Below are 23,577 nucleotides of genomic sequence, written 5' to 3'. Positions count from 1 at the left end.
CAATGGAACGCTAATTGCCACGGTTGTTACATACCTCTTTCGCTTCATCAACAGTCATCAGTATTTTCATGCATGCTCGTCGGTTAAAGGTACTTTTAATTTTGCCCTTCTTTAATATATCGCCAAACTGGCGATCTTTAATATATTGCCATTACGAAAGTAACAACGTAGTAGTAGAGGTGCTCATTACGGCACGAACCGCTATACAATGTACACCCACTTTTCCCCATTTGTGTTATAAGTCCCATGTAATAGGGGGTGAGCCTATTGCTATATACTGGACACAATTCCAGACTCCGTGCTACTACTGAGAAATTTTCGAAAACCGAAAAAAGCCCAGTAATACTTTGCTCGACCCGGGAATCGAACCCGAGACCCCTTGTCCGGCAGTTGCACTTGCGACCACTCGACCAACGAGGCAGTCTGAATGAAATTTAGTACAGTCTTTTCATGCATGCTCGTCGGTTAAAGGTACTTTTAATTTTGCCCTTCTTTAATATATCGCCAAACTGGCGATCTTTAATATGTATATCGCCAATACGAAATTATAACGTAGGTAATTCATGCTACGAAAGTATAGCGAATCAGTTGGGTGCTACGAAGGCGTAGCAAATCTATTGATTGCTACGGAAGCGTAGCGGGTCGATGACGTGCTACGAAAGCGTAGGCGTTAGACAAAGCAGCTACGAAATCGTAGCGAATATTGTAGTTGTGGTTTACGCGGCTTCACTCACTTTGCTTAAATCCTATTGATCGTAGCGTGATTATTATTAGAACTTATAACGGGATATTTACCATGTTTATTTATTTTATCGAGTTTCCTATATTTCGGCACTGTTGCAAGCGCCGTGTTCACGGATTAACTGGAGAAAATGCGGGTGGGTGTTTACGATCAGACAAATCGGTCTACCCGCTTTCTCGTTCGTTTCTTGCTGACACCGGTAATACCACTACCATTGTCACTTGTAACTCGGCTTAACTCTCGACACACAAAACTCACTGTGTCCGCTCGCGAACTTTCTTCTTTCTTGGCGGTTTTGCGGGTTTTACACAGTTGGACCACTGGATTCCAAGCCCTCGACAGTTGAAACCCATCCTCCCGGTTGAAGTTTTTGTACTTGGTTATCTCAATCGCTTCTCTTACCAGTCTAGGTATATAGTGGCGTTCTGTCGAGATAACTTGTGGGTTATGTAACTCAATCCAGTGGTTTGATCCAGCCTCCAAGATGTGTTGAGCTATAGCGGATTTTTGTGCGTCGTTGTTTTTCAACGCTCTGATATGCTCAGAAATTCTACAAGCCACAGTACGCTTAGTCTGACCGATATATGATTTGCCACAACTACAGTCCACTTTATAGACACCAGGTCTTTCTAGAGGGAAGCTATCCTTCGGCGAACGCAGCATTTGGGAAACTTTCCGGAAAGGAGTGAAGACAGTCTTTATGGCATATTTGTGGAGAATGTTTGCAACCTTATCTGTCACCCCCTTCACATATGGCATAAATGCTGGTTGCCTCTCAACCTCGCACCTCCGATGTCTATTAGTGGGTTTCTTCTTGTGCTTTGCAATCCTGTATCCGTTACTCCGCAGCACCTTCATCACATGTGTCAGCTCCTCCTGTAGATGTTCCTCGTCGCATAAATCATATGCGCGGTTGGTGAGTGAGGTGACTACAGAGTTTAGTTGTCTGGGATGGTGGTGAGAATCAGCTTGTAAATATCGGTCAGTGTGAGTCGATTTCCTGTAAACCGAGTGTCCCAGAGAGCCGTCAGCACGAACTAAAATCTTCACGTCCAGAAATGGTAATGTCCTCTCATTTTCCAACTCTCAACTAAAATAACTAAACATGGTAAATATCCCGTTATAAGTTCTAATAATAGTGTTAGTGACAATGTCAGTTTAAAAACTTATATCGTAGCGTGATGTTTTATAACCTTTAGCCTTTCTGGATAAGTGTACTAATCAATACAAACAAACAGACTCAAGTGTGGGAGAGCCATGCTTCGGCACTGCTGGGCCGGCTCGACCGGAGTGGTACCACGGCCGAGCAGAAAACCGACGTGAAACAGCGCTTGCGTTGTGTTTCGTTGTGTGAGTGAAGTTACTGCAGGCCCAATTACTCCCTTCCCAATCTTTCCAATCCCCGATTCCCCAACAACCCTTAAATTCCTAACCCCCAAAAGTTCAGCAACTTGTAACACTTGTAACGCAACGCACTTGTAATGCTTACTAATTTATATGTAGATGTGTGAAACACAACGCTTGCGTTGTATCGTTGTGATTCTCGCTGTATCCCGTCAGTTTACTGCTCGGCCGTGGTATCACTCCGGTCGAGCCGGCCCATTCGAGCCGAAGCATGGCTCTCCCACACTTAAAACACATCACGTTCAACACTCAACAGTTCTTTTTACAGCGACTTAACAAACAAGGTAGTCTGTCCTAAACCAACTACGAACCAAACTCATTTTCTTCAACGAAATGAGTTTTTTCACTTTAAACATTTCCTTCTAACAGTGAAAACTATTAAAATTAAAAAAATAATGAGAAAACGCTCTGTGGTTTGTGCTGAAGACGTTTTTAATCAAGTTGTGAAAGGAATACTTCTTTTATTATTATGTATTACTAGTTGTTACCCGCGGCTTCGGTTGCGTGGTTGAACAGAGAAATTAGTGCCTATAAGTCCGTGCGTTTGCACATACCTAAAAAAATACCCATATACATCAAGAAGCCCTGATAAATATATCTTGAATAGAATCTCTACACGAAGTCTCAGCTTAAAATACGGTTAAAAAAATTGGTAGGTACCAAATACTTAGTGTCGCATGGTTCTTGATTTTAAATCATACAAACGTGTCACAACACTACATGGATCACTCGCTAATATTACGAAACATTTTTTCTGTAAATCTGATCGCCTAATCTGTCTAACCTAATTTTAATTAGCATGAAAAATTTAAAAAAAAATGGAAAAATTCATAACTTCGTTCCATGAAAACATGAGTTTAAAAAACCCTTTCTGTATCGTTTGTTATGTTATCTAGAAACCGTGCACTTGATATGTATACCACCTTTTTGTTACACCGTGTATAATACATAATATGACGAACACACACAATTTCCAATGCACCTGCATTCCACACACTCTCACACAATGCAAGCAACATAGAGTGTTTATTCAAATTTTCCAATCCATGCAGTTGGAAACAGAATACAATATGGAATACATACACTTCGGACACTTTTGTCCAAGATGTATTCAATTCTATTGTTGTATTTTCTGTCCTATCCTCTAGACACCTGGAGTACTATAAATAGTATTAAATAAATGTTGCTGTAAAGGCCGAACGTTATTTAGCGGGAAAAAACAAACACTCGGGAATTGATGCTATAAAAAGGCTGCCCGGTCGTACTCGAAGCACAAAGTTCTAAAACGTTCGGCCTTTACAGCAACATTTATTTAATACTATTTATAGTACTCCAGGTGTCTAGAGGCTATCCCAGTTTACATAATGTTTATAGGTTTAGAAGTTCTTCTTACGGTATAAGCCGGTAAACGAGCAGACGGATCACCTGATGGTAAGCAATCGCCGTCGCCAATGGACACCCGAAACACCTGAGACGTTACAAGTGCGTTGTCGCTTTTAGGATCGAGGATTGGAAGGAGCAGACAGATCACCTGATGGTAAGCAATCGCCGCCGCCCATGGACACTTGAAACAACAGAGGCGTTACAAGTGTGTTGCCGGCCTTTTGGGGGTTAGGAATTAAGGGAATTTAACATTTGTTGGGCAATTGGGAAGGAGGGTTATAGGACATCCGGTAACCTCACTCACACAACGAAACACAACGCAAGCGTTGTTTCACGTCGGTTTTCTGCTCGGCCGTGGTATCATCGGTCGAGCCAGCCCATTCGTGCCGAAGCAAGGCTCTCCCACACTTAAAAATATGTATAAAATTATATAATAAATTAATTCATTACATTATCAATCACTATTTTACAAATTCAACTCCTATTACATGGGACTTATAACACAAATGGTGAAAAGTGGGTGTACATTGTATAACGGCATTGCATGCCGTAATGTGCACCTCTGCCTACCCCTTCGGGGATAAAAGGCGTGACGTTGCGTTGCTATTTTACAAATACCCAGAAATCGAACAACACTAGCGCCATTCATTGGTCTATTAAAATTCTATTTTACATATTTCTCAGAATAATTTTATTGTTGGAAACAAACTTTACAAGAGAAGTGGGCGTTTGATATTTTTCTTCAATCTGTAATACAAGAGGGGTTTGCAGAGTCGAAAGAATCCATACAAAATAAACAAACAAAACTCCAAATAAAATATGATATTTTAACTGAAAATTAACAAAAACTGTGAGTGTTGAATTACTACCGAAATGCCGTGTTTCTGTAAATCAGCTATTATTGTTTTCGCGGTGAAAACAATTATAAAATGTCTATTTTAGCGGATGTTTATTTTGTTGTTCACCAACGGATTCGGTTGTGTTTCCGTGTTGCTTTCAATACATATGCATACATATATTCACATATGTGAATGAGTTTAAAAATACGAATGTTGAAAAGTGAAAAAAAAAATTGTAGTAGGTACACGTAAGTACAGTTAGACAAGTTATCTAGACACACGGTAGTGTGTCCGCCAAGTTCGAGCAAAAAAACCGACACACCGGCCGTGGGTTATATTACACGAACCATTTCGGGCCAAGTTCGACACACCTATAACTCAAAATCTATTTTATCTACGCATATGAAATTTCTAGTATCTGTCGAGATCTACTTACTTATCTAAAATACAAAATTTCATTAATGTACCTATTGTAGGTCTTGAGATATTGACGTCAGAAAATCGCTATTTTTACTATACACTCACTGACTGACTGACTGACTCACTCACTCACTCATCAAAAACCTAGACCACTTCCAATGGTCGTATTGACTTGAAATTTGGCATGGAGGTAGGTCTTTAGGTCAAGGTAAAGGAAAAAATCTGAAAATGGCCAAGTGTGAGTCGGTTTTAAAAATAATGAAGGTGTAAATTCATACCCCTAAGGAACTAAAACAAAAAAATTATCTATATCTTCCAATGGTCGTACCGACCTAAAATTCGTTACGAAGGTTTGTATTTAGTCAAAGTAAAGTAAAATAAGAAAAAAAGAAAATAAACCTTACAAAAATAAATGAAATCCCACCCAAAACATAAATGTGAAAGGCTGCCAAGTTCGATAATATTGGAATGCTTCGCCTATAAAAGAAGTGAGATCTAAATAAGTACCAAGTTCCATACACAGACCTCAGTTAAAAATGATATAACTTGGCAAGTTTTAATAGAAAATTATATACTTTACTCATTGCGTTTAGTAGGTTTATAACAAAGTGTGTGAAAACTTGCCAACTTGTTATATCATTTTTAACTGAGGTCTGTGTATGGAACTTGGTACTTATTTAGATCTCACTTCTTTTATAGGCGAAGCATTCCAATATTATCGAACTTGGCAGCCTTTCACATTTATGTTTTGGGTGGGATTTAGTATACAGGTAAGAAAACAAAGATAGATTCAGTACAGAGACAACCAATGGTTACTACCATTGGTTCTAGACAGACAACTTAGACGGCTCTAGATATGAAACGAACTTAATAGAAATGAATATTTTGTTTGTAAATAGACATTTTACACAAATTATTATAAAAAACAATCCTCTGGTATTTCGGGTGTCCATATGCGGCGGCGATTGCTTACCATCAGGTGTAACATCAGCTCGTTTGCCGTAGCTTGTTTTTATGTTTTTCTTAACAGGCTACAGAGTAGTGACCAAATTTTAACAACGCGGGCGAAGCCGCAGGCTTAAAGCTAGTATTTACAATAATACTCTGCTTAAACTGATAAACGTGCACCAATTACTCGACTCAATAAAATAAAATACTATTTCAGTCTGAATCGATTCGATTTAAACTGTTTTTCAAAACTTTTTAAAAGAAAAACTTTTCGGTACAAACAAAACTATTAAAAAGTAACAAGTTGTTGAGATAAGAGCCACGCAAACGGACAAACAAACGATTTGATTATCTTTATATACTGTGTGAAACGGGATCACGACGGGGTATGAAAATTAAAACTCTATTTAGTCCGTCAGTTAGGCAATTAAAAAATATTAGACACGTATTTTTTTAAATCGTCATAAAAGATAATAATAGTTAGATAAAACGAATCAAAGTTTAGGAGTGGGAGCTAATACGTCATTTCTACGTATAAAATGTACCTAGAAGTGTCGTCACGCGATGTTTCAAATCGATATATCTTCGAAAGTATTTGTTTCCGTACGAAAATAAAAAATACGTGTCTAATGTTTTGAAATAATCTACAAGACGGACATTAAAATAAAAATTAGTCATATTTCTTTCTTTTCTTTCTTTCTTTTAAAAAAACGTTGCCCCACATTAGGATTTTCTCCTGTGTCGTGGGTGCGTTTACAAACATACAAGTTCACATACACATGACACCCAGACCCGAAACAACAATTTGTGGATCACACAAAGTGTTGCTCCGTGCGGGAATCGAACCCGCTACCCGTTGCTCGGCAGCCAGTTGCCCAGCCACCGCACCAACCGTGCAGTCAATATACCTATTATTGTTATCATCTTGGCTGACAATATACGAAAAAAGAGCGAAATATGTAGTTTTCTCTTTGTGCTAATTTGAACACTTTTTACAAATACGACATTGCAACTTCCGCGCCACATGTTTGTAACATTCCTAGACAACCTACAAAATTACAGCTCTTCTGTGATCAAGGAACATGGAGCTGTTCATACAATTTCACATCACATCATCAGCCTTTAAGTGGCTACTGCTGACCAAAGGCCTGTTCTCATTACTTACTTGTTGCTGAGCCTCCGGTAACATCACTCACACAACGAAACACAACGCAAGCGTTATTTCACGTCGGTTTTCTGCGAGGCCGTGGTATCACTCCGGTCGAGCCGGCCCATTCGTGCCGAAGCATGGCTCTCCCACACTTATGAATTTAGTATAATATAATCGCAACCATCTATAAAGTAACCTTGACAACCATAGCTTAACCTTAACCCCTTACAATTTGTAAGCGTGATGATGTATGTAACTATCAATCAATTTTGTAAGTATCGCTGCTTCTCAAATACGTGACAAATAGGATAGAAATTGGATGAAACATACAATAGGAAAGAAATGGAATGGAAAATAAATATTATATTGAAATTTATGTTCTTGTATTATGAATGCTATTTAATATATTATGTTACTAGCTTTTGCGAGTTACTTCGCCCGCGTTCGCCTTCTTCGATAGAAGTAACCTATCACCCAAGTCAGCTCATTGCTTATCTTGTCTGTAAACCAAATCGTCGGCATATTGTAAGAAATCATTAATTGCAAAAAATCACTGTTACGTTTTTAACTATAGTGGACTTATTTGGATACATTCCAATTTCACCAAGATTGGTTCAGTAGTTTCAGCGAGATTGACGGACAAATATCCAAACATGCCAATAAATAAACATTTTAGTTATTAATCTGGCTTCCTAGCGAGTTTACCGTGGCTCCGGCTCGAAAAGTAGGAGTAGGAACAGAGTGGTGTATTGCATAATCAGTAAGAGTCTGACACCCCCTCTCGCCTAGCCCAAGGCGAGAGTAGCCATTGGATGATTTTTCCCCGTTAAAAAACCCTAAATGCCGGCAACGCACTTGTAACACCTCTGTTGTTTCAAGTGTCCATGGGCGACGGTGATTGCTTACCATCAGGTGATACGTCTGCTCGTTTACCGGCTTATTCCATAAAACAAATGATGTTGAAATGGGCTACCTATTCAATTATGACATAAGTAGTACGAAAATAGACACTGCAATAATATATCTTGCGTACTTAAATCTATTTATAGAAATATAGGCTCGCCTCTATACAGTACATATGTGCTGACGTATGAATTATCTAATTAAGTTATATTACTACACACCCCTGCCTAGCACCTATGGGAATAATGTCGTGACGTTTTACAGAGAGTGACTTGTATGTCAAATGTCAGATTTCGAAATGTGACGTCAGATATCGCGATTGTTTAAGTGCTTACGGGATAGGCAGAATATTATGTGGTACCCTGTAAACATAAATATAAAAAAAACAGGATAAACTAGTGTATTAAATTAGTTAGGAAAATTACAATGGAAACAAAAATGGATGGAATTAAAATAACACAAATAAATTGAAATAATTATGAGTAACAGTCGTCTTTCAATAATTCGAACCTTTCGATAATTCGAACTTATCACGAGGTCCCTAGAAAATCTCTTTGTATTTCGTGTGACGTCACGATTTACTACGTTTTGTCTAAGTATTTGTTATCTTATATGACAAAATAAAAAAAAAACCTGTCTAATATTTTTCCATATTAAGAAACTCAAAAGATTTCAAGAATACACAGGTGATAAGACTCCTATATAATACGCTAGTCAGAAGCAAGCTGGAGGCCAGCTCATGCGTTTGGAGTCCATACGAGGCGTCTTATTCACTCATGCTTGAAAAAGTACAAAAGAAATTTTTGAGATTTCTTTACAAATGGTCTCTGGGGTACTATCCATACATGTATCCGACAAAGTACCTTGTAGGATGTCTAGGTTTTAATATGTTGGATACTAGAAGAAACTTTAACCAACTCCACATCGCGCTTAAAATCTACAGAGGGATAATTGATGCTCCTGACCTTCGCAATGAACTGGTTCGACTCTATGCTCCTAACAACTACATACGTGCTCGCAGCCACCGTCTGCTATCTGTACCCGCATGTCGTACCGTGGCCAGGGCATCCTCCCCTATTCCTCGTGTCCTGTCCGCGCTCAATAGCCTCATGGAAGCCTACCCTGACTGTGATCTATTCGTGGATGAGCTTAAAACAATTAAAAGGGTCTGCCTAAGCTTTTGCGAAAGCCTATAGTGTGTAGAAATGTTTTGTTTTTCTGTTCGTTGCCTTACGTGCATTGTGCAATGGTACCGTATATATTATTGATTGTTTTTTTTTTTTTGTTTTTGCTTTACCAATTTTATAGTGTTGTTTGTTTATGTTTTTCCTCATTTTATTTCAATTTTATTTTTATAATTCCATATTTTGTGTGTGTTAATGTAATTGGTCTTTTAAACCGTGTTAACATATTAAATAAATAATAAATAAAAATAATAAATAAATTCATTACCTAACTGAAGGACTAAATAGATTTCTAATTTTCATACTTCTCTGTAACATAATTATTTTATAATTTATAGATATCATAATTTAAAAGACGGCAACTCTACTGTGACTTTTCTGGTGTTGCGGGTGTCCATGGGCGGCGTTGATCGCTTACCATTAAATGACGCGTCTGCTCTTTTGCACCCTATTCCATAAAAAAATAACAGATCCTCCAAGAAAATCTGAAAATCTTGAGCAAAACCTATAAACCGCATAACACATCGCACGACCTGGAAATCGAATCCAAGATCTCTTTCCTCGGTAGTTGCACTCCCGACCACTCTCTCTCTCTCTCTCGACTCTCGAATGAACGCGACTGCTCAAGGATGATAGAACTAAATAATATTATATATATGTATGTCGTGAATGTTTAAGATTTTCTGAAAATATGGATGGCTGATGATGATGAATTAGTTTTAAATATCATTAGAACTTAAACCGTGATATTTACCATGTTTATATGTTTTTATTTCTAAAAATTCCTAACCGCCAAAAGGCCGGCAACGCACCTGTAACTCCTCTAGTATTTCAAGTGTCCACGGGCGGCTGCGATTGCTTACCAGGTGATCCGTCAGCATGTTTACCGGCTTATTACATAAAAAAATACAGAAAGTACACTTACTTGTCTTAACAGGGCGGGACTATCACCAAACGTGGTTTATATGCATTTTATTATCATACAACTGTAGGCTTATGATTACATTGGTAAATATATAACGTATATATACCTATGTATAGGAAAACTAAGCGTTTCTTTGGAGTGAGCGTTGCGTTATGACAATGGGCGGTCCAGCGGGGAATAGGGAATGAAGTGGAGACGGTGCGTACTAAAGAAATATATATCGACGGTTAAAAGGAAATAGGGTATAAGCGACATTTTGGTAAAAAAATAGTTTATTATGCTATCCTACGTAAAATTTTCCGCTCTTTCGAATGCGCTTACTCTCATGGCTCTACGATGACATTTTTGGCGTTTATACCCAGCACAAAAAAAAATTTCCTAGTATTCTTTCAACGACCGACAAGTCTCCTGAACATTTCATTATTTGTAGCTTATACTCTATTTCCTTTTAACCGTCAATATTATTATGTTATTGTCATTTTTTTAACAACTATCGAGAGACATACTAAAGCAACGTCACGCCTTTTATCCCCGAAAAGGGTAGGCAGAGGTGGACTATATTTAGGCATTCATCGTCACAATATTATCCCAGCTATGAGATGTTCACCCAATGACTTACTGAACTCACTACCTACGAGACATTGCCATCAGTTCCATGAGATACCTATGTATAAAGATCTGAATACTCTTTTGTTTAAAATAAAAGCAAAACATTTAGTACAGCGCTGTATTTGAATTGGGGCGGACGTCTCGAGTGACGTCGGGAGCAAACGTAAGTAAAACACTATTGTCATAAATTATCAACATTATATAATTCTGTAGTTAATTGAGAATAGGCGGCTCGGTAAAATTTCGTACCAAATACTTGGTGTCGCATGGTTCTTGATTTCAAATCATACAAACGTGTCACAACACTACAGGGATCACTCGCTAATTACGAAACATTTCTTCTGTAAATCTGATCGCCTAGTACCTATCTATCTAATTTTAATTCGCATGAAAAATAAAAATTAAATATTGGAAAAATTCATAACTTCGTTCCATAAAAACATGAGTTTAAAAATCCCTTCCCGTATCGTTTGTTATGTTATCTAGAAACCGTGCACTTGATATGTATACCCCCTTTCTGTATTTTTAAAACACAACAGAAACAGTCTACACAAAAAAAAAATAAAAAAAAACATACCAATCAAAATAATTCCCACTCAAAAAATAAACAAAAGATATTTGTCCAGGAGCTACCGACTCCACGCATGGCTGAGTTCCCGCCCGCCCCTGTAGTTCAGCTGTATATAAGCGTTGGACCACGGCGACCGCTGCATTCAGGACTCCACTGGTCTTCAGGTAAGTCACCAACACATACACACAAATAAGTTTTTAAACTGACATGGTCACTAACACTAGATTTGAAACTTAAAACGGGATATTTACCATGTTATTCATTATTTTTTTCATTATTATTCAAACATCCTTGTGCGAACTGCTAGGGAGTGGAACTCCTTGCCGGAGTCTGTGTTTCCTGATGGGTATAACCTGGGTGTCTTCAAGGCCCGAGTGAATAGGTTGCTTATAGGCAGACGTGCTCCACCGTAGGCCGCATCATCACTTACCATCAGGTGAGATAGCGGCCAAACGTCGACCGTTTAAATGAAAAAAAAAGCGCTTTGATGCAAGAGTTTATCCGTGATCATGGCGCTTGCAACAGTGCCAAAATATCGGAAACTCATAGACATAAATAAACATGGTAAATATCCCGTTTTAAGTTTCAATTCTTACATACACACAGACATACAATACACATATCGCTGCCCTAGTTCAACAGTAAGATATCTTAAAAAAATAACAAAATTGAGTTAAGTTTTGTTTCATGTGAAAAATTTGCTCTTCTGTCCGGTTCAAAAATCGGATATTTTGTAAAACGCAATCCAAAGTGCCTAAATTTCAATGACTTTTTTAAGCATGTTTTTACCGACCTTAGGTTCAAAGTCAAAGTCAAAATTATTTATTTCAAATAGACCAGGAAGGCACTTTTGAACGTCAAAGCATATACAATATTAATAACGTCTGTCTGTCGGTCAGTCCTCTAGTTGCTCTATTTGCTCGTTTCAAAGTGTAGATTCCTATGGAGAAGAACGAGCAAGAATCGCCATAGGTTACTTTTTTTCAATCAGATTCATAATGCAATTATTGGTTACATCGTTTCGATTGCTTCAACTATTGAGAACAATGTAAAACTAATATTTTCAAGATTCTGACATCTTAAGATATTTATATAGTCAGGAAGAAACACATTAAACACACACACACATTAAACTAAGCTATAGTTTTAAAAAATCACCCGCATTTCAATTAACAACTAGTGAAATAATGACACTGAAATCATAAAAGTATGAATTACTCAAAACATACTTTGTTGAACAACAACTGTTGAATTAGGGCAGCGATAATATTATATACTGGACTTTAAAAGAGACTATGACCTCTGAGTTTGTTTCGGCATTTCTTCTCAGAGTAGTCGGATAGGAAATGCCGGCCTCATCTAGTTATTTAAGAGATTGACGTGTAAAAGAGGTACATTGTAACCTATTTGCAAAAATAAATATCTTTTATAATTTTTCATTTATATAAGTTGTTCTAAAAGTATCTGCCACGGCTTTAATGGAAGGTAGTGTTGTGTTTGAAGATTGCAATAGTAAATATAAATTGTTGATTATGAGTAATTTTTTTTTTCATACAAAAAAATCTACGTATGAGTTTGTTATGAAAGAGCTATCTCTTTCACTGTCTCTGTCACTTCGTCAATGATGAATTTTTGTTTTCATCGCACCATGCGTATTTGTGAACCACTTTATGCAGATTTTTTTAAATGGGCGAAAATAGTCCTAGGTCTTCTCTTACTGACTAAGAACCACCTCATTCCTACTCCTGCTTTTCGAGCCGGAGCTCCGGTAACCAGCTAGGTAGTCCGCAGCTGCTTTATACAGAGTAGAGTCAATGTTTATTTAACTTCTTTATGTCCTCAAATTGAATTAACTGGTCCGGGGTACGAAATTTCTTCACTATTGTAATCTTCAAACACAACACTACCTCCCATTAAAGCTGTGGCAGATACTTTTAGAACACCTTATATATACAGTCACACGGTTTTGCTCCCATGGTGAAAAGTAGATTGTCCCTGTTTAACGTTAAAAATGCATCTCAGATCATTGATGCCACGCTCGTCCATAATGTTTTCTAGCTTCTCAAAAATCTTTTACTGCGGGCTTGTTAAATGCTGTAGCTCTATTAAAAAATCTCAGTAATACTTTGCCTGATCCAGGAATCGAAACCGAGACCCCTTGCCCGGCAGTCGCACTTGCAACCACTCGGCCAACGAGGCAGTCAAAGTAACAAAAAAAACAACTTGCGTAAAGTGCATAGCCAACTACTAAACGACTACAAGATTCAAAGACCAACTCTATTATAATTTATAAACTAACTTTTCAATATAAACTTGGTCTTTAGTCTTTCTTTATTATTTTATTTTACTTGCTTTTGCCCGCGACTTCATCCGCCAATTTCAAATACAATACGCTAGTTTCCTACTAGTCAAATAGGGATGATGACTGGGTCAAAAATAAATTATTACAACTTTTCAATACAATAAAATATTCAAAAATAATCACACTCTCATTTATAAAGATGAACTACTTAATTTTCGATTTTTTCTAGCGAATTTTCTAGAAATAAGTCTGTGTTATTTGACGTCAAAAACTTATGACGTCATAATAGAGTATTTCATACAAAGTTCATAGAAAATATAGTTTTTGACGTTTCGAAAAAAAGTATTGAATTTGACTAGTAGGAAACATGCCTATTCAATACTTTTTTCAAAATGTCAAAAACGTTACTTTTTTATGAAGTTTGTAGGACATCGCAACTTATGACTTCATATTTTTTTGTGTCAAATAGTATACTAACTTCTCTAAAATTAGCTAGAAAAATTATATAATTAATAAGTATATCGTCAAATTAATGAATGAAAGTACTACGATTATTTTGGAATATTTTAATATGTTGAAATGTCAATATAATTTATTTTTGACATACATATGAATTTAGATGTTTGATTGTTTTCTATTACTAAAGTAGCAATAAAGCAACGTCACGTCTTTTATCCCCGAAAGGGTAGGCAGAGGTGCACATTGCGGCACGTAATGTCGCGATACAATGTACACCCACTTTACGCAATTTGTGTTATAAGTCCCATGTAATAGGGCGTGAGCTCATTGCCATATACTGGACACAATTCCAGACTCCGTGCTACTCAGTAGTACCACGGAATCTGAAATTTCTCAGTAGAAATTTAAATAAAAAATCCGAAAAAAACAGAGTACATAATACTTTTCCCGACCCGAGAATCGAACTCAAGACCATTTGTCGCACTTGCGACCACTCGACCAACGAGGCAGTCTGTCTCGGTTATAATATCTTCGTTAATTGAAATACTCATACATAACATATTTCAGCGTAGTTTTTACATTTGACTGCACGGTTGGCGCGGTGGCTGGGCAACTGGCTGCCGTGCAACGTGTAGCGGGTTTAATTCCCGCACGGAGCAACTCTTTGTGTGATCCACAAATTGTCGTTTCGGGTCTGAGTGTCATGTGTATGTGAACTTGTATGTTTGTAAACGCACCCACGACACAGGAGATAATCCTAGTGTGGGGCAACGTTTTTTAAAGAAAAAGAAAAAAAAAGAACTCCTATACTTTCACTACTCATTTTTACCGCAGTTACATTAAACAATGTCTCATTCAAAGCGTCTTTCTGTATACTTTACACAGTGTAAAGTTTGAAATATTATTTTTCAATCTACCAAGCTCAGTGTATTTTAATTTGTACCGCCTTCTCCATTGTTTTCTGTTGACACTCCATAATAGAGCTTCGTTGCCATCGAAGTTGACGCAACCACGCTTTAATAATGAAAAAGTTATAAGTTTAACAAGTTATAGAACTTATAAATGCAGTTTTGTTGTAAAACTTGCTTAGGGCTATGAATAATATGTTATCTTCTTTCTTCTTTTTTTAAAAAAACGGTTACAAACATACAAGTTCACATACACATGACACTCAGATGCGAAGCAACAATTTGTGGATCACACAAAGAGTTGCGGCAGCCAGTTGCCCAGTCACCGCACCAACCGTGCAGTCAAAAAGTTTTTTTAATGGTATAAGCCGGTAAATGAGCCGCCCACCGCCGCCCATGGACACTTGAAACACCAGAGGCTTTACAAGTGCGTTGCCGGCTTTTTGAGGCTTAGGAATTGAAGGGTTGTTGGGCAATCGGGGTTCGGAAAGATTGGGAAGGAGGTAATCCGGTAACCACACTCACACAACGCAGGCGTTGTTTTACGCCTGTCTACTGTGAGGCCGTGGTATTACTCCGGTCGAGCCGGCCCTGCAGTGCCGAAGCATAATTCTTCCACACTTATATACAGTGAGTGTATTCTACTCTGCTATCACTACACGGCATAAATATGTAGCTACTAGCTTCTGCAGAATGCTCAAGGCGAGAGAAGTCACTAGATGATTATTCCCAGTTAAAAAAAGGGTTGATTTTGCGGCGCCGATTGCTTACCGTTCACTCACCCATCACCCCAGTTTACTGACCTATCCCAAAAAAATATTATTTAGGATACCTAAAATATCCTTGTGTCTGCATGCTTAATAAATAATGCATGTATAATTTTCGTAGTATCATTACATAAGCGGCTTACTTACGGAGGTGCTCGCAGGTCCCTCTTAAAGAGGTCTGAGGGCGGTAATCCCTCTCTTGTCGAATGCATGTGACCACGTATTTTGAAATGCGTGATAGGTATAAGCTCTTGTAATTTTGTGAGGGGTACATAGATTAGGTATGGGAGAGCGTGAATGGGCCAGCTCGGCCGGAGTGATACCACGGCCTCACCGAACACCGACGTGAAACAACGCTTGCGTTATGTTTCGTTGTGGGAGTGAGGTTACCGGAGACCCAATCTTCCCAACAACTTTCACGAGGTGCACATTACGGCACTTGATACCACTGTACACCCACTTTTCAACATTTGTGTTATAATTCGCATGTAATAGGTGGTTAGCCTATTGCCATATACGGGACACATTTCCAGACTCCGTGCTACTACTGAGAAATTTTCAAAAAATCGAAAAAAGCTCGGTCGTACTTCACAGACTTCACTATCTATTTTCTAGAAATCACTACATAGTATAAAACAAAGTAGTTTTCTCTGTCCCTTTGTATAGTTAAATCTTTAAAACTACGCAACGGATTTTGTTGCGGTTATTTTTAATAAATAGAGTGATTCAAGAGGAAGGTTTATATGTATAATACATGCATAATATATCAACATTGCACCCATGCGAAGCTGGGGCGGGTCGCTAGTAATTTATAAGGCAAAACAACGTTTGTTGGTCCAGCTAGTAACAAAATAAAAGAAGGTGTGTGCAAGCGAGCCTACTCTCATTACTGGGCAATGTAACAGCACACTTATGACACACACCCATGGCTTTATTTCGGGCGTGTAATAATAATAATCAGTAATAGTACGTAAATGGTGATTGCGCTATTATTATTTGATGGAGTAATAGTGTTATTGTGCGAAATAAACAGTGTAATAGTTCCTTATATTCCATATTCGAAGCTACACTTTGAAACGAATGATTACATTTTTTGCTATTCTTTTTTTATATATTGAATCGAATCGAATAGAATAGAATAGGATAGAACCTTTAAAAAAAAACGTTGCCCCACACTAGGATTGTCTCCAGTGTCGTGGGTGCGTTTACAAACATATTTCTTTATTTGTTGACATTTAAAAAGAACTGTTTTTGGTTTAATTGGAATAAATCATTTGACTTGACTTGACTTAGTGTGAAGAGGGCTTTTTTTGAGGCAAAAACACATTTCAACACATAAGATATTAGAAACACATTTTAAAATATGAAATCTTAAGTTGAACATATCGAAGTAGCACCCACTCAGTCGCAGCGTGCAGTCGATATCACACAGCGGGAAGTTTAAAGCTTAAAACGATTGCTTTGTAAACACTTTTTATTTTAAACTACTTACTAAAGTGGCAGTCATAATACAACATGCTTGTTTAGTTCTTTTTTTATGGAACACAAACGTAGACGGATCACCTGATGGTAATCGCCGCCACCCATGGACGCTTGAAACACAGAGGCGTTACTAGTGCGTTGCCGGTCTTTTGCCCTTTATTTTAAAACATTAGACAGGTATTTTTATTTTCTTACGGAAACAAATGCTTCCGAAAATACATAATTATATCGATTTGAAATATCGCGTGACGTCTCTTCTAAGTACGTTTTATACTCAAAAGTGACGTAGTTAGCTCCTACGCCTAAACTTTGATTCGTTTTATCTAAGTATTGTTATCTTATATGACAAAATAAAAAAATAAATACGTGTCTAATATGTTTTCATTACCTAACTGACGGACTAAATAGATTTTTAATTTTCATACCCCGTCATCATCCCTATAGTATGTTTGTAAACGCAACCACGACACAGGAGAAAATCCTAATATGGGGCAACCGTTAAAAAGAACTGTAGCTAACGCACTAACAAGGCAGCCATTTTAACTTAAAAAAGAAAAAAAAAACGGGCAACAAAAATAGCGACGGTCAAGTCAACTTCATCTATTCTTTAGCAAAAGTTAATTTGTAAACGAGCTCACTAACTTAACTACGTAACTTACTAAACAGTTTAACAGTCGTTGAGTTACGTCAATTATATATTTATTTAACTTTGTAACTTCGTTCGTACTCCGTTGTCAATAAGGGAAATTGATTATAAGTTAGTACATTGTTAACTTTTGTTAGTTCAGTTTAGTTTTTTGGAGTCTTAAGTTCAGTTTACGTAGGTTGTAGAGCTTGTTCGAAGGTTTAAGACTGGTCTGGGCGGCGGCTTGCTTATCGATATAGCAAATATTAGAGTTGCAGTTACTCCTTCTGTATTATTCTGGCGCAGTCGGGTAAAAATAAGATTTGCTCTTTCGAATATTAGGTTTTATGAAAAAACTACTCTTCATTTCACTACAAATACAGTTAATTAAACTCATTAATAATCAAACTTTGTCGGTATGATTAATGTTTTGAAGATTTTACAACTGTTTTATTATTTATTTGCACCTAAAGTTGTTAGTCATATAACTATATTATAGTTTCTAAGATTAGGTATGTACTGATACTGACAAATGGTGAATGAAAACATCATGTCGGAACTCTTAGTATGAGTTTGTTTTACGTTTAAAGTAATCGAAACGAGAGCACGTTCACCTCTGATTGGTAAAGCAAATTCGTACTAAGGGTACTGATTGGTTGGTTCATTCGCACCGACCAATCAGAGCGCACTCTTGTTTCGTTTTCGTTCAACGTAAAGCAAACTCGTATTTAAGGTACTGAACTTATAATAGGCTAGTTTCCTACTAGTCAAATTCAATACTTTTTCGAAACGTCAAAAACGATATTTTCTATGAACTTTGTATGAAATACTCTATTATGACGTCAGATGTTTACGTCAAATAGCAGACTTATTTCAATTAGCTAGAAAAAATCGAAAATTAAGTACCTAGATCATTAAATCTATGAATGAGAGTGTGATTATTATTGAATATTTTATTGTATTGAAAAGTTGTAATCAATTATTTTTGACCGAGGATACTACCCAATTTCTTATAGGTAAATGATAAATGATATTTATTTTGCAATGTAACTCTTTTACACGTAAATCTCTTAAATAACTAGATGAGGCCGGCATTTCCTATCGGACTACTCTGAGAAGAAATGCCGAAACAAACTCAGAGGTCTTAACTTTCATTATGTTTGTCAACAGGTCGTCCATTTTGTGCAGCTGTCAAATTTTCCCGCCATGTCAGTGTCGCGTGTGTCGTTGTTCGTCGTGGTGGCGCTGCTATACATGGAGTGCTGCCATACAGCCTCGGTGAGTTATTTTACTACTTATTATTATTTTTGCAGCGAATTAATTCGAAAGGAATTGTTATTTAATTGGTTAAAGTTAAGACTTAGTATAAACAGTACCCTTAGTATGAGTTTTCTTTACGTTTAAAGTTATCGAAACGAGAGCGCGTTCGGCGCTTTGATTGGTTGGTTTATTCGAGCCGGCCAATTAAAGCGCCGAACGCACTCTCGTTTCGATTACGTTTAACGTAAAGCAAACTCATACTAAGGGTACTGATAATTAATTATACCTCTGATAATAACTTTTTAAATAGATGCTACTTTTTTTAGTAGTACAAAAAGCACTTTTCTTTAGTTATAAAAGAGCGTCCCGGAATAAAACTCCACACGCGGTGATTGGTCTTGAAACCACTGGACTATTAGTGTCAACTACACAATAGCTAGGCCTAGCCTATTTAAAATACCACCTCCTCACATCTCAGCCATCACGAAGGACACTCCATGCATCGCAAAATGGTCTGCAGTCACCGCAAACACAGATCTTCGGACGGCGAGCAAGGGTAGCTCGCCGCCCGACCAGAACCAAGCGCGTCCGTGTGCGGTGCATCACATACCGCGCGCGCCTCAAAGAGCCGTCAGACCATCACAGATTGGGCCCATTAGGGCTGATGCCGACCTGGAGCTGAATACTGCCTAGCGGGATCTCGGGGCTCCGGCTCGAAACGGGGTGGTTTTTAGTCAGTAAGAGTCTAACACTCCCTCTCACCTCGCCCAAGAAGGGAGAAGTCTGTGAATGATTTTCACCCCTCAAAAAAAACCTATTTGGTATTGAAATCTAAAGTCTAGCCAATATTTCTAGATCCCCAGGAACTACGAAGGTCGTTTGTCAGAAGAAATGCTGATGACGCCCAAGAAGAGACCCTTCTGCAATGCTTTCACTGGTAAGTTTGCGACATCACGCCTTTTATCCCCGAAGGGGTAGGCAGAGGTGCACATTACGACACGTAATGCCGCTATACAATGTACAACCACTTTTCACCATTTGTGTTATAAGTCCCATGTAATAGGTGGTGAGCCTATTACCATATACTGGGTACAATTCCAGACTCCGTGCTACTACTGAGAAATTTTCGAAAAACCGAAAAAAGCCCAGTATAATTTGTTCCACCTGGGAATCGAACCTGAGTCTCCTTGTCCGGCAGTCGCGCTTGCGACCGGACTATACTAACAGGTGCCAAAAATAAAGGTTTTATTAACAAAAGACGTATCATGAAGATTTTTTATGAAGCAGACTGATGACAAGCAATCGCCGCCGCCCATAGACACTTGAAACACCAAAGGCGTTACAAGTGCGTTGCCGGCTTTTTGGGGGTTAGGAATTTAAGGGTTGTTGTTCGGGAATCGGGGATTGGGAAGATTAGGAAGGGGGGACCTCACTCACACAACGAAACACAACGCAAGCGTTATTTCACGTCGGTTTTCTGTGAGGCCGTGGTATCACTCCGGTCGAGCCAGCCCATTCGTGTGGAAGCATGGCTTCCCCACTCCCACTCTTATCTGTTTATTTACCCACAAATTCTTCTTTAATTCTAGGCTGTGGTCGCAAGAGGTCCCAACAAGCTCCTGGCATGCCTGGCCAAGAGCTAATGAGGCAGAAACAGGTAAACATCATGAAAAATTACCTATGAATTACCGACAGAGGTAGAGATATAAGGTGTTGTAAAAGTATCTGCCACGGCTTTAATGGGAGGTGTTGTTTGAAGATTACAATAGTGAATATAAATTATTGATTATGAGTATTTTTTTATATAAAATATCTACATATATGTATATGTGTTTGTTATGAAAGAGCTATCGCTTTCATTGTCTTTATTTTGACAATTGCTATCAATCGTTTTCATTGACGAAGCGACGCATAGTGCGTATTTGTGAACCACTTTATGCAGAGTAGAGTCAATGTTTATTTAACTTCTTTATGTTCTCAAACTGAATTAACGAGTGTCCGACTCTATGCAGCAGTAGGAACGGGGTGGTGTTTAGTCAGTGAGAGTCTGACACTCTCTCTCACCTTACCTAATGAGGAAGAAGTAATTGGACAATTCTCCTCCCCCCCCCCTCAAAAGAAATATGCCCTATAACTATGAAAGTTTCTTCAACTGAGACATCGAAACTCCTTCCCCTTTCCTTCCATAGTACAAGAGCAGTAGTTTCAGCTGTTAACAGTTTTATTTATTTAATCTTAACGTTGATTAGTTTTATTTAATTCAGTTTACGATCTCTCTTTATGTTTTACGATAATTAAAAATAATTAAAACGGTTGGTTTTAAAAAGCTGATGTTTTATGTGCTCTTAGCATTGCAGTTTGAAATGTTAGTTACGGCACGCTTTTTAATTCCTATTGGGGTAGATAGAGGTGTATATATAACTTTTTTTATAACGTCACGCCTTTAATCCCCGACGGGGGTAGGCAGAGGTGCACATTATGGCACATAATGCCAATGTACACCTACATTTCACAATTTATGTTGTAAGTCCCATGTAATAGGTGGTGAGCCTATTGCCATATACTGGGCACATTTCCAGACTCCGTCCTACCACTGAGAAATTTTCGATAAACCAAAAAAAGCCCAGTAATACTTCGCCCGTCCCGGAAATGGAACCCGAGACCCCTTGCTCGGCAGTCGCACTTGCAACCACTTGGCCAACGACACGGCAGTCAAACCTTTAGAAAACGACATTTAAAAAAAACAACTCCTACCTCCTCTTTTTGAAATTAGTTAATACGTTTATAATCTTTCAATTTGAACCAGTAGTTCCAGAGATTAGCTTGTTCCATTAAACAAACTCTTCTGCTTCATAAACAAATACATAATTATTATTATAAACGAGCAGACGAATCACCTGATGGTAAGCTATCGCCGCCGCCCATGGACACTTGAAACACCAGTGCGTTACCGGCTTTTTGGGGATTAGGATTGTAAGGGTTGTTGTTAGGGAATCGAGGATTGGGAAGATTGGAAAGGGCGGAATTGGGCCTCCGGTAACCTCACTCACACAACGCAAGCGTTGTTTCACGTCGGTTTTCTGTAAGGTCGTGGTATCACTCCGGTCGAGCCGGCCCTGCAGTGCCGGAGCATGACTCTCCCACACTAAGATAAATAAGTACTTAAGTATATACAATTTCTTTTGCAGTACATGGATGATGAGACTCTCGGCTCACTTTTAGACTCAGAAACAGCCATTGAAGAGCTATCCAGGCAGATTTTATCTGAAGCCAAGCTCTGGGAAGCAATCCAAGAGGCCAGCGCCGAAATCGCACGACGAAAACAAAAAGAATCGTATTAAAAAATCGATTACAACGAAATATCGATACCGTAGCGTTTCAAATCGATTAGTAATTTTAAAATAATCGTTATACATTTCCAGGTTGCTCGACTACGGTTTTGACGTTTGGAGTTCGGTGTTACTAGTTGAGAATATTTTTCTGTTTTTGGTAGTTTTTGTTGGTAGTTTTTAGAATGTGTAAATTGTTCATGAAATAAATATTTTTGTTCTATTCATTACGAGATTTTAACGGCAGTGAAGATACATCTTGTTTAATCGTATTTTACTCACATTTCGCTCAATGGTTTAAAAATATTTAGAATTTGCCATGTTGAACAAATATGAACTTTATGTATAAACGTTTTAAAGTTCAAAATCATCGAAATGACTACCGTAGTCGAGTTTTAATACTTTCTATAAAGTATAATATACACATAAACCATGCATTTATTAAAGACTTCAAAAAATATAAAAAATAATATTTTTTAAGTAAACAGTGACTCGTGTAGTGTAGAGATTGTCCAGTCAACTGATGGTAGCGAGGTTCACTGTCCAGTGACACACGTACGCTGGTATCGTCATGAGCTAATGTCGACATGTAAACAGTGACTCGTGTAGTGTAGAGATTGTCCAGTCAACTGATGGTAGCGAGGTTCACTGTCCAGTGACACACGTACGCTGGTATCGTCATGAGCTAATGTCGACATGTAAACAGTGACTCGTGTAGTGTAGAGATTGTCCAGTCAACTGATGGTAGCGAGGTTCTAATCCAGTGCAGAACTTATTCTATTTTGAAGTCTTTAATATTTCTATTTAAAAATGTTTGATGCTACAAAATGTATTAAAATTTAATTTTAAATATGTTTTTAGTTAAGTTTACAACTAGGAGGTGGCTTAGTATTAGATGAATTAAATAATAATTAACAATAATAATTAAATAATTGTTAGTTTTTGATTGTAATAAACTAGAGAAGGGTATTAAAATATCCGTGGTGAAAATTATATTGTGTTTTATTTGTCCTCATGTCAAACACACACACACACAACGTCACGCCTTTTATCCCCTAAGGGGTAGGCAGAGGTGCACATTACGGCACGTAATGCCGCTATACAATGTAAACCCACTTTTCACAATTTGTGTTATAAGTCCCATGTAATAGGGGGTGAGCCTATTGACATATACTGGACACAATTCCAGACTCCGTGCTACTACTGAGAAATTTTCGAAAATCCGAAAAAAGCCCAGTAATACTTTGCCCGACCCGGGAATCGAACCCGAGACCCCTTGTCCGGCAGTCGCACTGGCGACCACTCGACCAACGAGGCAGTCCACACTCATGTCAAATTAATGAAAAAAATTGCGTCATCATGCAATC

At 38.0% G+C, this 23,577-nt stretch overlaps 3 protein-coding genes across 3 annotated transcripts in view; 2 read left to right on the top strand and 1 right to left on the bottom strand.

Moving 5' to 3' along the window:
- LOC118278737 (insulin-degrading enzyme) overlaps positions 1-23,203 on the top strand; it is a 63,555-nt gene extending 40,352 nt beyond the window's left edge. The window contains exon 27 of the mRNA XM_050703839.1: positions 22,745-23,203. The gene's annotated coding sequence lies outside the window, so the exon portion shown is untranslated. The remainder of the gene's footprint in view (positions 1-22,744) is intronic.
- On the top strand, positions 10,620-23,203 carry LOC118278699 (cardioactive peptide). Its single transcript, XM_035598019.2, has 6 exons — positions 10,620-10,670; positions 11,134-11,242; positions 18,792-18,899; positions 19,737-19,818; positions 20,471-20,538; positions 22,070-23,203. Exons 3-6 carry the CDS (start codon positions 18,828-18,830, stop codon positions 22,220-22,222), a joined length of 375 nt encoding a protein of 124 aa, XP_035453912.2. The 5' UTR covers positions 10,620-10,670; positions 11,134-11,242; positions 18,792-18,827; the 3' UTR covers positions 22,223-23,203.
- The window catches only part of LOC118278735 (zinc finger protein 248-like), a 37,984-nt gene continuing 27,279 nt past the window's right edge, over positions 12,873-23,577 (bottom strand). Inside the window, exon 4 of the mRNA XM_035598066.2 lies at positions 12,873-12,985. The gene's annotated coding sequence lies outside the window, so the exon portion shown is untranslated. The remainder of the gene's footprint in view (positions 12,986-23,577) is intronic.

The sequence above is a fragment of the Spodoptera frugiperda genome, chromosome 24 (genome assembly GCF_023101765.2).
Source record: "Spodoptera frugiperda isolate SF20-4 chromosome 24, AGI-APGP_CSIRO_Sfru_2.0, whole genome shotgun sequence".
Taxonomy (NCBI): domain Eukaryota; kingdom Metazoa; phylum Arthropoda; class Insecta; order Lepidoptera; family Noctuidae; genus Spodoptera; species Spodoptera frugiperda.
This window is presented reverse-complemented; position numbering and strand designations above follow the sequence as displayed.

What these genes read in the sequence shown, in the direction of transcription:
- LOC118278699 (XM_035598019.2), top strand. Translation starts at nt 18,828, where the DNA reads ATGTCAGTGTCGCGTGTGTCGTTGTTCGTCGTGGTGGCGCTGCTATAC. An exon ending in CTTCTGCAATGCTTTCACTG is followed by an intron (nt 19,819 to 20,470) that starts GTAAGTTTGCGA and finishes CTTTAATTCTAG; the next exon opens with GCTGTGGTCGCAAGAGGTCC. An exon ending in AGCTAATGAGGCAGAAACAG is followed by an intron (nt 20,539 to 22,069) that starts GTAAACATCATG and finishes TTTCTTTTGCAG; the next exon opens with TACATGGATGATGAGACTCT.